The sequence below is a fragment of the Gopherus evgoodei genome, chromosome 3 (assembly GCF_007399415.2).
Source record: "Gopherus evgoodei ecotype Sinaloan lineage chromosome 3, rGopEvg1_v1.p, whole genome shotgun sequence".
Lineage (NCBI taxonomy): Eukaryota > Metazoa > Chordata > Testudines > Testudinidae > Gopherus > Gopherus evgoodei.
This window is the reverse complement of record NC_044324.1, coordinates 897,278-911,926: the sequence shown is the minus strand read 5'-3', so window position 1 is coordinate 911,926 and position 14,649 is coordinate 897,278. Positions and strand designations below refer to the sequence as shown.

The 14,649-nt window shown below is 44.5% G+C and overlaps 1 protein-coding gene across 1 annotated transcript; it reads left to right on the top strand.

Moving 5' to 3' along the window:
* The first annotated feature begins 9,053 nt into the window (after positions 1–9,053).
* LOC115647704 (homeobox protein Hox-B1-like) lies at positions 9,054–14,432 on the top strand. The gene is made up of 2 exons (XM_030554421.1): positions 9,054–9,664; positions 13,395–14,432. The coding sequence occupies exons 1-2, from the start codon at positions 9,091–9,093 to the stop codon at positions 13,736–13,738; spliced, it is 918 nt and encodes a 305-aa protein (XP_030410281.1). The 5' UTR covers positions 9,054–9,090; the 3' UTR covers positions 13,739–14,432.
* The last annotated feature ends 217 nt before the right edge of the window (positions 14,433–14,649 follow it).

The window sequence follows — 14,649 nt, the reverse complement described above, 5'->3', positions numbered from 1 at the left end:
ACACAGCAAGCTTTGCCATCCGCTTGCTTGCGTGTGGGTATGCTTAAAGCTTGGGTCAGCGTGAGCCTGAACCTTTTGGTCGTCATGTGCACCAGTACCAATGGAGCATAGAGCAGGTGCAATAGGCCACCAAAGAGCGCAGCCTGGTTGTCATTGACACTATCAGCACTCGACGCAATTCCAGCAGTGACTCATAGACTTAAGGTCAGAAGGGACCATTATGATCATCTAGTCAGGCCAATGCAGGCCACAATGCAGGCCACAGAATCTCACCCACCCACTCCTGTAACAAACCCCTAACCTATGTCTGTGTTATTGAAGTCCTCAAATTGTGGTTTGAAGACCTCAAGCTACAGAGAATCCACCAGCAAGTGACCTGTGCCCCATGCTGCAGAGGAAGGTGAAAAACCTCCAGGGCCTCTGCCAATCTGCCCTGGAGGAAAATTCCTTTCTGACCTCAAACATGGCGATCAGTTAAACCCTGAGCATGTGGGCAAGACTCACCAGCCAGCACCCAGGAAAGAATTCTGTGTAGTAACTCAGATCCCACCCCATCTAACATCCCATCAGTGCACGTGGAAATGACGCACACACTCACTGGAAGGCCCCTGCCCATGGCCAAAGTGGTGTGAATTTCTCCTCTGTTCTATAAAGTCTATAGGAAGATAGGACTGGAAGGGACCACCTGGGTCATTGAGTCCAGTCCCCATTACCAGAGACAATCCTGTCTTAGGACCCCACTCATACACTTATCAAGCTCTATCTTAAAGCTAGTTAGGTTGTTTGCCCCCCATGACCCCGATGCGGAGGCTGTTCTAGCATCTCCCTCCTCTGATGATTAGAAACCTTCTCATTTCTAGCCTAAATTTACCCCAGCCAATTTATTCCCATTTGTTCTGGTGCCAGTGCTGTTCTTTAGCTTCAAGAGGGCTTCTTGGTCCCTGACATTTACCCCTCTGATGTATTTATAGGTAGCAATGACATCTGCTCATACTCCTTTTTATTTTTATTTATTTATTTATGTATTTTGCTGGGAAAACAAAGCCCAGATCTTTTAGTCTCCTTTTGTAAGATCAGCTCTCCATTCCCCTAGCAGCCCTTTGTTGCACCTGTCCCGACTCCCAGGCTGAATTCATCTTTCTTGAACATGGTTGACCAGAATTCCACATGGTATTACAGATGAGGTCTTACTAGATGAGGCCTTGTAGAAGGGCATTAATACTTCCATAGCTCTATTGGAAATACCTCACAAGATACACTCTGGGATAACATAGCTTAGTGGTTTGAGCACTGACCTACTAAACCCAGAGTTGTAAATTCAATTCTTGAAGGGGCCATTTAGGGAACTGGGGTAAAAATCCATCTGGGGATTGGTCCTGCTTTGAGCAGGGGGTTGGACTAAATGACCTCCTGAGGTCCCTACCAACCCTGATATTCTTTGACTGTTTCTAACATTTGCCTTTTATTTATTTTATTTTTAACACAGCCACATCCCATTGGTGGCTCACAGTCACCTTGTGATCTTGCTCCTAGGCTATTTAACATTTTTAATAATGACCTGGAATAAAATAGAAAATCATCCCTGGCAAAGGTGGCAGATGACACAAAAATTGGAGAAGTGGTAAATAACGAAGAGGACAGGTCACTGAGACAGAGCGATCTGTATCACTTGGTAAGCTGGGCACAAGCAACCAATATGTGTTTTAATATGGCTAAATGTAAATGACTACATCTGGGAACAAAGAATGTAAGTCACATTTGTATGCTGGGGGACTTTATTCTGGGAAGCAATGGCTCTGAAAAAGATTTAAGGGCTGTGGCAGATAATTAGCTGAACATGACCTCCTAGTGTGATGCTGTGGCCGAAAGTGCTAATGCAATCTGTGGTGCAATCAGGGGAATCAGATAGGAGCAGGAAGGTTATTTTACCTCTATATTTGGGACTGGTATGACCACTACTGTAATCCTGTGTCCAGTTCTGGTGTACACAATTCAAGAAAGATGTTGATAAATTGGAGAGAGTTCAGAGAAGAGCCACAAGAATAATTAAAGGATTAGACAACATGCCTCACAGTGAGAGACTCAAGGAGCTCAAACTATGTAGCTTAACAAAGAGAAGGTTAAGAGGAGACTTGATTACAGTCCATAAGTAGTTACATGAGAAACAAACATTTATTAATGGGCTCATCAATCTAGCAGAGGAGGGTATAACACCATCCAGTGGCTGGAAGTTGAAGCTAGACAAATTCCAACCGGAAATAAGGCATAAAGTTTAAACAGTGAGAGTAATTAACTGTTGGATCAAAATCAAGATTGGATGTTTTTCTGAAAGATCTGCTCTAGGAAGTTTTTTGGGGAAACTCTATGGCCTGTGCCACACAGGAAATCAGACAAGGGTCTGGTCTACACTACGCGGTTAAACCGATTTTAACAGCGTTAAATCGATTTAACGCTGCACCCGTCCACACCACACTGCTCTTTATATCGATTTAAAGAGCTCTTTAAATCGATTTACGTACTCCTACAAAACGAGAGGAGTAACGCTAAAATCGATATTACTATATCAGATTAGGGTTAGTGTGGACGCAAATCGACATTATTGGCCTCATTATTTTACAGTAGCTACCCACAGTGCACCGCTCCAGAAATCGACGCTAGCCTCGGACCATGGACGCACACCACCGAAATAATGTGCCTAGTGTGGACGCGGACAATCGGCTTTATAATATCTGTTTTATAAAATCGGTTTAAGCTAATTCGAATTTATCCTGTAGCGTAGACATAGCCAAGGTGATCACAATGGTCCCTTCTGGCCTTGGAATCTATGAATTTATGACTGATCATGCCATGCTCAGCACCACAGTGTCTGAGCACCCCATGGCCTAGTGTAAATGGAAGTCAGTTTTACAAACACCTTGCACTCGTGTAAATGGTGAGACATGGTGCAGGGCTATGCCAGATCAGGGCCTATCCCTCTGTCGACCCAGGTTCTCAGATTGGCATCCATTGCTGTTGCATCTGAGAATATTTATCCATCCATTCATCCCCCTACTCATGCCTGTATCTCACATGTGTGATAAACATAATGGGGGGGCTACACATAATCTATATTTTGTGTGTTTACACAAAAAGAGAGAGACTCCCACAATTTTTGTCTCCTTGTGCTAACTGTAAGCTGTGTCTATCCTTCCCAGTCTATGCTGCCTCTTATATTGAAGTAGGAAGCTCAATTTACAGCAAAAATTGCATTTAGGTGAAATGACAGAAATCCTGAGTGATACTAAAAGTCCCCAGAAAGACCAATTTTTTTCAGTGCAGACTCATTTACCCAATGAGGGGAAAAAAATGAAGAGAACCTTGTCAGTTCCTCATCGCATTTTCCACCAGCCTCTTCTGACACCTCCATACACCCACTAGACAATCAGAACATCATGTTGGACATTGCACATCTTCCTTCTTCCAATCCACCGGGGGACTGAAGACTTCTTCATGTTCCTCATTCTTCTTTCCGGCAGATCTCAAATCGAATTGTGCTATATACTTGGAGTTGTGGAGGCACCTTAATCAAAATTGAAGATGACATAAAAAACGATGGTTGAGGCACAAAATTTGTATGTGTGTGCGCATGTGTATGTGTAGCGTTATGAATCACACCATGCAATGCTCTCTTTAAACTTTTGGACTGTGGCTTTTAAAGTTCTTCGTGTGAGACTTAACAGCCCCTTCTACTATTCCATGCACTATTCCATGCACAATCACTCTTTCTCTGATGCCTCACCTATGCTCCTGTAAAAATCGGCAACACCATCACATGATCCTCCTTCAAGTCCCTCTATAAAACTCATCTCTGCAGTGATGCATATAAAAACCTCACAATAAGGGTAGGCAGCTGGTGTGCTGCAACCACTATCGATTGTGCTGACCTTAATACCTTGGGATCCCACTAAGTCTGATGTATCCACATGTTATTCCTCATCTTACTCTGAGCTTGTCTACAAAGGGGAAACTGCCCAAAATGGCTGTTCTGGAATAGCTGCCCATGTGAACCCTCTCTTTTGGAATGAAAGTGACTTTTATTCTGAAATAGAGAGTCCACCGGGAGAGGTATGCTGGAATAGATTTTCCACGGTATCCTATTGCGGTCAATTTCCCCCCAAAAAACAAGCTGTTAGGCCCCAATCCTGCAAACACTTTGGTTATGTCTACACCAGGAGGCCTTTACTAGGCTAGGAATACCAGCATACGATACAGGCAAAGTGCTCCTAGTGGGGAAGCAGCTATAACCAACGAGGTTGTGTTTTGTACACTGTAGTAAAACCGCCCACCATGAGTGTAGCAAGCTCTACCAGAAAAGGCCAGCTTCATGAGGGGATTCTGTTGGCACCTTTATTGCTCTGGGGCCACTCCTCTTCATGCCCCTAACTGACAGAGCTATGTCAGCAGAAGTCTGTAGTGTAGATCCGGCCTGCACTGCCATGAGTAACCCCATTAAAACTACAGCACTCATGGTAGTAAGTTAAATACTTGTGAAAGGCCTGGTCTATGCTGCAGAAGTTGTACCAGTATAACAGCATACGAGAGCGGTGTAATTTTTTATGGGTATAGTTATACAGGTATAAGCCCTTGTGTAGATGCAGTTAGAATCATAGAAGATCAGAGTTGGAAGAGACCTCAGGAGGTCATCTAGTCCAACTCCCTGCTCAAAGCAGGACCAACACCCACTAAATCATCCCAGCCAGGGCCAGGGCCACCCAGAGGATTCCAGTGGCCTGGGGCCATCGGCGGCAGGCGGCTCCGGTGGACCTCCTGCAGGCGTGCCTGCGGAGGGTCCGCTGGTCCCGCGGCTCCAGTGGAGCATCCGCAGGCATGCCTGCGGAAGGTCCACCAGAGCCGCGGGACCGGCAAGTGGCTGGGGGCCCCCCGCATGGCGAAATGTCTAGAGCTGGCCCTGTTCAGTGGCAGGGGGCCCTTCCGTTCTGGGACCTGCTGCTGAAGTGCCCTGAAGACCCGCGGCGGGGACCTCCTGCCGGCAAATTACCGCCAAAGCGGGACCCGCCGCCGAAGTACAGCCCGCTCTTCGGCGGTAATTCGGTGGCGGGGGGCCCCTGCCGCGGGTCTTCGGGGCACTTCGGCGGTGGGTCCCTGAATGGAAGGGCCCCCCGCCGCCGAATTACCGCCGAAGACCGGGTTGCACTTCGGCGGCAGGTCCCGCTTCGGCGGTAATGCGATGGCGGGGGGTCCTTCCGCCCCGGAGCGGAAGGCCTCCCCCGCCAGCGAAGACCGGGAGCTGAAGAAGCTCTGGGGCCCAGGCCCCGCAAAAGTTTTCTGAGGCCCCTGAGCGAGTGAAGGACCCCGCTCCAGGGGCCCCGAAAAACTCTCGTGGGGGCCCCTGCGGAGCCCGGGGCCTGGGGCAAATTGCCCCTCTTGGCCCCCCCCCCCGGGCGGCCCTGGCCAGGGCTTTGTCAAGCCGGGCCTTAGAAACCTCTAAGGATGGAGATTCCACTACCTCCCTAGGTAACCCATTTATCTCAGTATAAAGATGCCTTATACCATGGTAGCTTATTTTGCCTCCCAAAACAGAATATAGCTTATTCTGTACACATTAGGAGGGGACGTGGTCTCTTTGACTCTACAAGGAGCCAAACTTTTACCTTATATCTGCAAACACTTAGGCTTGGGTTATGTCTACACTATGAGTTCTGCTGCAGTTGTGGCCCTGTAGTGCCATAGCGTAGATGCTTCCTACTGTGACGAATAGGTTTTTCCATCAATGCAGAGAATCCTCCTCCCCAAGTGGTGGTAGCTTGCTCAGTGGAAGAATTCTTCCATTGACCTAGCAGCACTTATGTCAGGGGTTAGGTCAGTTTACCGACAGCGCTGTTTTGCCTTGTAAATATTATCTTATATTGCGAAACATCAATTCTCTATGTTAATCCATTATGGTTTCTTCCCTTCCCCCTCAATCACCACCCAACCCCATATAAAATATTGAGCTTAATATTAAAAAGTATGGTGGCGGCTTATACAAACATTGCTACATGCGCTCTGTGTTTATGAGGGAAAGGCCCTTTTCCTCTAAGTTTCAGGAGAGATGGCGATTTTAAGCTTCTATTAATTTGGCTGCAAGTTTATATTTCATTGCAAAACTGCCCTTGTTTCTCTGGAAGCCAAGGACCATAGCGAACACACCCAGCTTCTTAACATCTGCCATCTTTAATATGTAATTGGCTAGGGATTAACGTTGCAAAGGAAGGTCCCATTGAAAGTATTTGATAAAGATATTTATTTCTTTCACAATACACCCCCCAACCCCTGCCATCCCATGTCTTTAGTTAGAGACAAACACAAACCTGGAATGTGGCTGCTCTTGGGATTATTAGAAATGTAAATATTTGGAATTCTCCTAAGAGTTTATGTTGATTGTGGACACTGGAAACTTGCTATTTCACTTTTCCTACACACACGCGTGCACACACACGCCCATGCAATGAACATACACTGTTTGTTTGCATTCAAGAAGGGTGGAGGCCGGAATTCAGATTTCACTGAGCTTGCTAAAACTCACAGTGGCCCTAAAATTTGATCATGATGAGCCACTGCGCAGGTAGATGGCAGATGTGGCTTGGCTCCTAATATAAAGTCCGCTTCTTGAAGAAATGAATGCTGCTACCTATTTGGATTGGCTGTGTCCAAAAAAACATGGAGACCACATGTGAAATAGAGCAGGTGCATCGGCATGGAGTAGGCCTGGCTGAGTAACTTCTCTGATTCAATTAATACAGCCCTGGAGTGCTTCAGACAGAAGCCCATATAGACTCTTGTTTTATTCACATATACAAAGCCTTTTCCCCCCGCCCCTTCTCTTTCTAGTGCAAGCTCTCCTAGGTGCCATCTGCATCCAGATTTCAGTTGACAAACAAGGGGAGAGCGCTGCTGAATGAATTAAAGGGACAGGACCTTGTAAATATTAATCAAGATGCTTTTTTTCTCTGTTTGGCTCTGCAGGAAGTAAGCAGATGGGGAATGGGACGGCCCTTTTACCCAGCTGAAGAGTGGGGATAACGTCCGCCTAATGAATTCCACCAGCAGAACATTTTTACATAAAATCAATAGCTGGGTACGAGGTTTAAATATTTATTAGACCTTCAAGTGGTCAAAAAAATGTCTAAAAGTGGGGGAAATGCACCCATGTCTTTGCTAGTTTTGTGCAAATGTCCCAGATCTTGTGTAATGAAAGGGGGGTGGCTTAAAGATGGGACAAGGGCCCTTGGAGATTGAGAAAGAAGAATGAATGGAAGGATTGCATTCCATAATTAACAGTTGGAAATAAATTGGCTCACTTAAATTCTACTCAAGTTTCTAGTCATTCAGGTGTTTCACTAATTCACTGATGTCTTGTGTGGTTCTTTCCAGCAGATAGTTTTGTAATAAATCATTACACACAGATTTTTCCACTGGGGGAAAAAGTGCATTTCATTTTGCACTCTGCCTTTGGTAAAAAACAAAAACCCAAACCCTGTTTTAGAGAATGGTTTCTTCAGAGAATTTTCTTCTCCATAACTAATAAGAAAGGCAGAACATAAGAACATTTTAAGCAAAAGTCTTATCTGTTAATTTAATATTAACAAAGTGAAATGAATTATTTTAATGCCAATTAACTTGTAGCTGTCCCTTATTAATAGTAATTCAGATTAATATTTCTTGGAAGCAGGAACACTGGGCTCAGTGTTACGTGCTTGGAATATCAACTGGAGAAGAAAACGCCACTTTGAGTCATGAGTTGAGCTCTTTCCTTTTTTTCCTTCTTCATCAGGGCCCTTGTTTTTTCAGTCAAAACTCAAAAAGTACATCTTTTTAATGGGCGACTGTCTCTACAGGTTGCTATCTTAAAAAGACAAGAGGATCATATTAAAAAGGCTTAAAAACTATCCCATAAAAATTAGATTTCATGATTTATCCAAAGCCTTCAGTTTCGGGGTCATTATATTGATGTATAGATAGATAACCATCTTTAGAAGACTGCTAACAATCAAAAAGTGTAACATAGTCTCTACATGCCTAGTATCTTCTTATTTCAATTAAGATAGGCCAATAGATCAAAATACAATTAAATTAAAACTCTTCTGCAGAATCCACCTTCCTATAAGGTCTGGCTGATGAAGCCAGAGAATAATTAATAATAAATTTTCTTACCCACTTATTCTTCCAAAGGAGACTTAGCTTGGGAGAGAAGAAAGAACACCCAGACATCTGAAATTAAATGTTATTGCTGGAGAAGGTGAAGGGGGGGAATTAACCAAGGTAGTTGACCATGGCTTTAAGAGAAAGAAAAGAAAGAAAGAAAGAAAAGACACTGAAAGACATAGACATAGACTGAAAAGTTGCCTTATAGGTATCAGTAAAATCACTTTGGGATTTCTATTAACTAGTGTCCACCTGATCTCTGCAGAAAGTTTGTTGCGTTTCATTGCTAAACTCTCTATCACACACACACACAAGCATATTCATCCATTTTCACTGCAAAATTAATTTCAAACTTCATCGGCTAAATGAAGATGAAACGGTGTATTATGGTTGGATACAGGAGAAGGGGAGGGGGAAGAAGGGGAGGGAGGGATGCCTTATTTAAAAAAAAAAACCAAACAACAAACCCACAGCAAGAAGATGCATGCAAGCGAATTTGGGAGTGTGAGAATAAAAAGAGATTTACCTTGAGCATCCCAGCAGATATTCCAGGAGGGTCTGGTGGGGTGGGCTGGGGGGAGGGATGAAGTCATGTCCATTTCTCGCAGCCCAGAGAGAGATCTGCTGTAGAAACTGTTTCCTATCATCCCTCTTGTGTGTTTGCCCAGAGAGAGACTGAAAGTTACAAATTGCTGCCATTAACTCATCAAACAGTGCCTCTCCCAGTGAACCTTGGCCATTGGCCAAGAGCCGGCCACGTGATCCCTCCTGCCAATGTATCGAATTTCAGCTGGCTTTTCCTCGGGCTCCTGGCCAGGGAAGTGCCCCATTTGACATGGTGCAAGGCGGCCCAGGACGCGGGACAAGGGGGCTAGCGCGGGTGGGGGCCGGGAGCATGAGAGGAGGATGAACTCTCAGCCAGAGCTGGGCTGGGGGGGAGAGAGCAGGGCTGGCTATGCAGGGACCTGCCCGGGGCAGCAGAGACTCCAGCATTCGCAGCAGAGGCCGCGCAACATCCGCTGCGCTGGGGAAGATCGCTGCGTGCCGGGAAGGGAGCTCCCAATTGCAGGGCCCCACCCGCCGCATACCCCCTCCCCGCCCGGCCAGCCCCGTCCTTTCCCCGCTCCCTCTTGTTATCCCGCGGCTGGGCCCAGGCCCCTTTACGCCCCCAGCCAACCTCCAGGCGCCTCTTTCTCCCCAGGTTATAACTCATCCTGCTGCAGTCCCTACCTCCGCAGCTCTCCTGACCCCGACTATCCTGGGGGGGGCCTGCCCCCCTCCTCCTCCGCCTACCCAGCTTGCCTTATTGGACCCCGCTCCGGGGGTCGGGGAGTGGATCGGTACCACGCCTGTAGCCAGGACCCCCCCAGCTGTAACTCTCTGGTGGTGCCAGAAGATAGAGGGGACCTCTCTCAGGATGTTTACGGTGACACGAAAACTTTTGAGTGGATGAGAGTCAAAAGGAACCTTCCCAGAACAGGTGAGTCTGAGATAGAGGCCAGTGTATTTAACTGGGGGTGGCAGTAACGTCACTAGGTAATAAAAGTTCAAGATATTCAGGTGTCTCCCCCCCACCTCCCCATAGGCGCATGCCTGTCTCTAAGCAGATCTATTTGCCTTAAATTCTCTCTCCGTCATGATATTTGTTATGATTACCTACAGTCGTTCTCCCGATCTGATCGTGACTTTCAGAACTTTTTTTTCCAATTAAAATCGTCCTGTGTCTAAGATTACTGCTTTCTTTTTAAAAAAAATCATGCAGGGGGAAACGAAACTTTTATTTTTTAGAAAACACGAATTAAGAGGAAGCTGACAAGTTTGTCTATCATTGGCCAGAATGGTCCCCAAATCAGTGTCTGATCTCATAGATAGCTATAATCGTAAACATATATCAGATATGTATTTGATCTGTAATATATATATACCTATTCATATGTAGTTTGAAATAAATTTTGACCACGGGGATTCGGAATGTGTGTTTTTGAATTGGGTTCTCGTTTCCTTGAAAAATGAACCGTTTTTCAATATCTTAAAATGAAATTAACAGGAATCTGCCTTTTGTCTCGTTTTAATTCAGGCGCGACAATAACACCTGTAAAAGTAATTTAGCACCAAATAAAAGAGATGACACAGCCTCCTACTTTGGTATAATATTAGCAGGTTGGTAATTAGCAGGTCTGATTTTTAGTTCTGTGCGCTGGGAATTTAGCTTCAAAATTATTCTACAAAAAAAAAATCTGATCTTGACAACGCGCAGTGCATTGCAAAATTCAAAGGGTAGCAGTTATATTCGTTCAGATTACTCCCCAGAGGAAAGTACATGTATTATCTTTTTCAAACGGAGAGGCGGAAAAACTTTCTCCAAATATTAAGCCTTGTAATGAAACCATTTTCGAAACTCATCGCTAAAATCAGGATCTTAATAGATAATTAAAAGTTTCTTGTTTCCTTCCAGCTATATCTGGCTCCTTTCATCATAAATATCTTCCAAGAGATTTATCGCTGACATGTTGCTAAATATTGTACAACTTGAGGGATTTTTTTTAAAAAAAAAATCAAACTTCCTTTAAAATTACCATAGTAGAACCATCTATGCAAACAGATTTGCATTTGCTTCAACCATTTTCCTGGAAAGTTTATTCCAAGCTTTTGCAAATTTCTGGGTGACGGTTTTTGTTTTTTGTTTTTGTTTTTTGTTTAAGCTAAATGTTGTTACACAGTATCTCTAACTCACTGGCTGTGAAATGATGTATTTTCTCAAGTGAGAGGGGTGGGAAATGCACATTTCATCCTGGTTTTAACCTCGGCAAAGGGGATCGTTTGAGGTTTCGAAAGGAATTGATATTTTCAAAGGCAATCCAGAGGAACAACCCGAGATTTTAATGTTTTTTTTTAATAATGAAACCGAGTTCACTGCCTCCAAGGTATTTCCTCCGCCGTTCGAGTTTAAACGTCTTTTGACAGCAATAGACAGTGTGATTTTCCAGTTTTTTGGAGTCTGAGTGAAGGGGAACAGATTTTACGCTTTGCAGATAGTGCGCCAACTGATGTTTGCTACTCTCCTGGAACTTTTCTGGTGGTGTTCGTGCGGTTCTCTCTGCTGATGATCTGGGTCTATAAACGGCTTCCGTCTTCCGAGCACAGGGGAAAAGTTCTTCAAATAACCAAGAAAGCGGCCGCGTGGGGTTAATATATATATATAAGGACCAGCTAAAAGCTTTCTTCTCTTTGTTTCGTGCCTTGTCTCATTGTTTCACCTTCAAGAGGGGAAGGAGAGGAGTCGGTTAACTGTCATTCACCGAAAGCAAAAATATAAGAAGCTGAGGAAAGTTCTTTTTATTTTGCAGATACAGGCTAGATATATAAACAAGGATGCAATATATATATATATATAAACAAGGATGCATTTGAACATTTGCAAAACGAAGGAAAAAGGCGAATAAGAGGCAAATGCTTTCAGATGTTTTTAGTGGGATTCACATACATTGAAAATATTTTTTTCATGTATGCCCATTTTTGAGCTAGATACAAAGGCGGGGGGGGGTATTCTTTATGCTAAAGTCTAACAAGAAGTGTGTGTGCGAGAGAGAAGGTGAAAATTAGAAAGACACAGGAATGGAAGATGAGAGACGGAGAGAGATTTGTTCTTTGAGTCGAAAGTTAAGATTATGCTGATATGTAAACGCAAAAATTTAGACGTCAGACTCAAGTCTGCAAAAACAGATGATCCGCTAAATCTCTGACTCAGCGCTGCTAAAAACAGATGCAGATGATCTCCCAAAGTGCATCGCTTTAATAGCAGGGTTAAGAAAGCAAGCAAGCTGTAAATGGAGATGCGAACTTCTGCTGCGGCCTGGAGCACGAGACTGTATCCCCTCAGGGAGGGGGGGACCCAGTGGGGCTCTAACAGGGCAGTTGGCCACTTCAAGGGAAGAGTTGAAAGTGAAACTTCCTGGGGGTAAGTTATGGCACCAGAGAAGCGAATGGCTTGTAGGGTAAGCGAACCTGGTGCGTAGGGACCGAGGCAGAGAGTTGAATCTGCTGCACTTTCCCCCCGCGGCTTCCCCGCCCCTCTCTGCCCTGACTGTCTGTGAAACCGTCGTGATGGGCATTAGTGTCATTGCAAAGTGAAAAGAGCTGTTAAGAGTTATTTCCCCCCCACGCACACACACACGTGTTTCCCTCAATCTGACTGTTTCCGGGGAGAGAGAGAAAGAGAGAGAGACCCGGCCCCTTTCTACCCATCTCTGGCAAGTTTCCCATTATAATCACCCTTCCATTCCACTTTCCACCTTTCCATTCCACTTCCTTTCCATTAGGGATGGTCTAGACAGTATTTGGTCCTGCCATGAGGGCAGGGGACTGGACTCGATGACCTCTGGAGGTCTAGAGTCTAAAACTTTTCTAAAACTTTAACCCTTGGGCTCCCGCATCCTGCGCGTGTTCCGCCGCCGCCAGGACCATTGGGTCAGCCTGATGATCGAAACCTGAAAACTCCGGGTGTGAAACCCCCCGAGCCCCAGAACAGGGCATCGTACCGCCAGATGGGGTGTAAAGTGCGCGTCTCTGACTCTTTATTCTCTGCGCCTTCAAAAATCCCAGGGCCGCCCGGTGCCTTTCTAGGAACTACACAGCTCAAAGGACTGAAGCCCACGAGAGTTTAATCAGTTTGTTACTTGTGTTTTCTATAATTAATATATACAGAATGCATGGATATAGGCACGTACACACGCACATATTTTATAACACACACATCTATATAAACACATCTATGTACACATAGATGCATAATTAATATATATTCCAAAATATACGCATATTACAATACATATGCATTCTGCAAAATAATCCTATATACATACATATCACTGTTTTTCACTATATATATTGCAAGAGGCACGTACATATATACCTATTGCTAAACACACTCATATTGCAATATATGTAGTGGAAAAAAGAAGCACCTGTATACGATTATTTTGCAGAATAAATGCAATTGGAGTATATTTTGCAACAGGGATCTATGCATATGATAAAGAAAGATAATGGAAAGTATGTGTGTGGGTGTTGGGGGGGATATTACTCACGAAAAAGGTGTGTTTTATTGGGAGGGGTTAAGAAAGAAAGAAAAAGCTGGAAAGGGAGCCTCCTAGTTACTAACCTCATGTGTTTTAATAACTATCTCCTCTCCCCACCCCCTTTGTCTCCAGTGAAATCAGGAGACTGTGGCTTTGCTGGGGAGACAAACGCAGTCTCCCCCAGGACAAACTTCAGCACCAAGCAGCTGACCGAACTGGAGAAAGAATTCCACTTCAACAAGTACCTGACCCGGGCCAGGCGGGTTGAGATCGCCTGTGCCTTGCAGCTCAACGAAACCCAGGTGAAGATCTGGTTCCAGAACCGCAGGATGAAGCAGAAGAAGAGGGAGAGGGCGAGTTTCCCTGAGGGATCAGCTGGCTGCAATGGACCGGAGTCCTCCTCTGACAAATCAGACATCACCTCCCCGGCTACCTCTCCTAGCAGAAGCAACGAGGCTACCACACCTCCAATCTAACCGAGGTTCTCGCTTTGTTAGAACTTCTGTTCTGATCTTGGGCAGAGAAACAGCAGAGAGACTTTCCCACCAGAAAAGATCCACTCAGCCCGTGGCATTCATCTTGCTGGGGAAGAGAGAAGGGGGCAGTGCTCCTGGCAAACTTTGCAATGGACTTGGGGATGAAAGCACCCCCCAAAAACATGAGCAGAGACTTCCAGACTCACCACCATTACCACCACCAATAGCACAGGTGCCAGCATTGTGCTGTTAAATCCGTGTCCTTCCAATAAAGGCAGGTGTATATTAATGAATGCCGTGCTTAAAAAAAAAAGCCACTTTCCCCTCAAAATTCGTAGTGCAGAGGTGAATAGGTCAATTTCCCCCCCCCCAAAACATGAACTTTTTACAAAAAAATGCAGCCAACGAAAGGTTTTCACGCACTCTCAATTCTTTCTGAGTAGTTGTGACATTTTTTCCACTAAAAGTTTCAATTACATTTTTATTCACAATATATGTCTACTTTTTCCACAAAAAAGTTTCTACACCTCTAGTCACAAAAAGATTACATTCATTTTTTCCACAAAAAGGCTCATTTTTCATGGAACGGTTCGATGACCTTTTTTTGCTAGAAGTGTTGACAAATTTTATGCTGACAAGTTATTCCCCCCCCCCCAAAGTTTTGACATGTGCTTTATTCACAATGAGTTTGGATGAAAAAAATTTCCACAAAAATTCTTGACAACGTTGTTTTCGATGAATTATTTTCACGAAAAGTTTCACCATTTTTTTTTCACCGAATGGTTCAATGACATGTTTTCCACAAACAGTTATGACAACAATTTGGGGAATGATTTTTATATTTTAGCTCTAATTCCCAAATTTTCCTATTTCACTGAGCCTTTTTAGAAGGAACTAGAGCCATTATCTCC

Bases quoted from the DNA above. Each gene is read 5' to 3' on its own strand.
- LOC115647704 (XM_030554421.1), top strand. From the start codon at position 9,091: ATGAACTCTCAGCCAGAGCTGGGCTGGGGGGGAGAGAGCAGGGCTGGC. The intron at 9,665-13,394 runs GTGAGTCTGAGA...CTTTGTCTCCAG, and splicing joins AAGGAACCTTCCCAGAACAG to TGAAATCAGGAGACTGTGGC.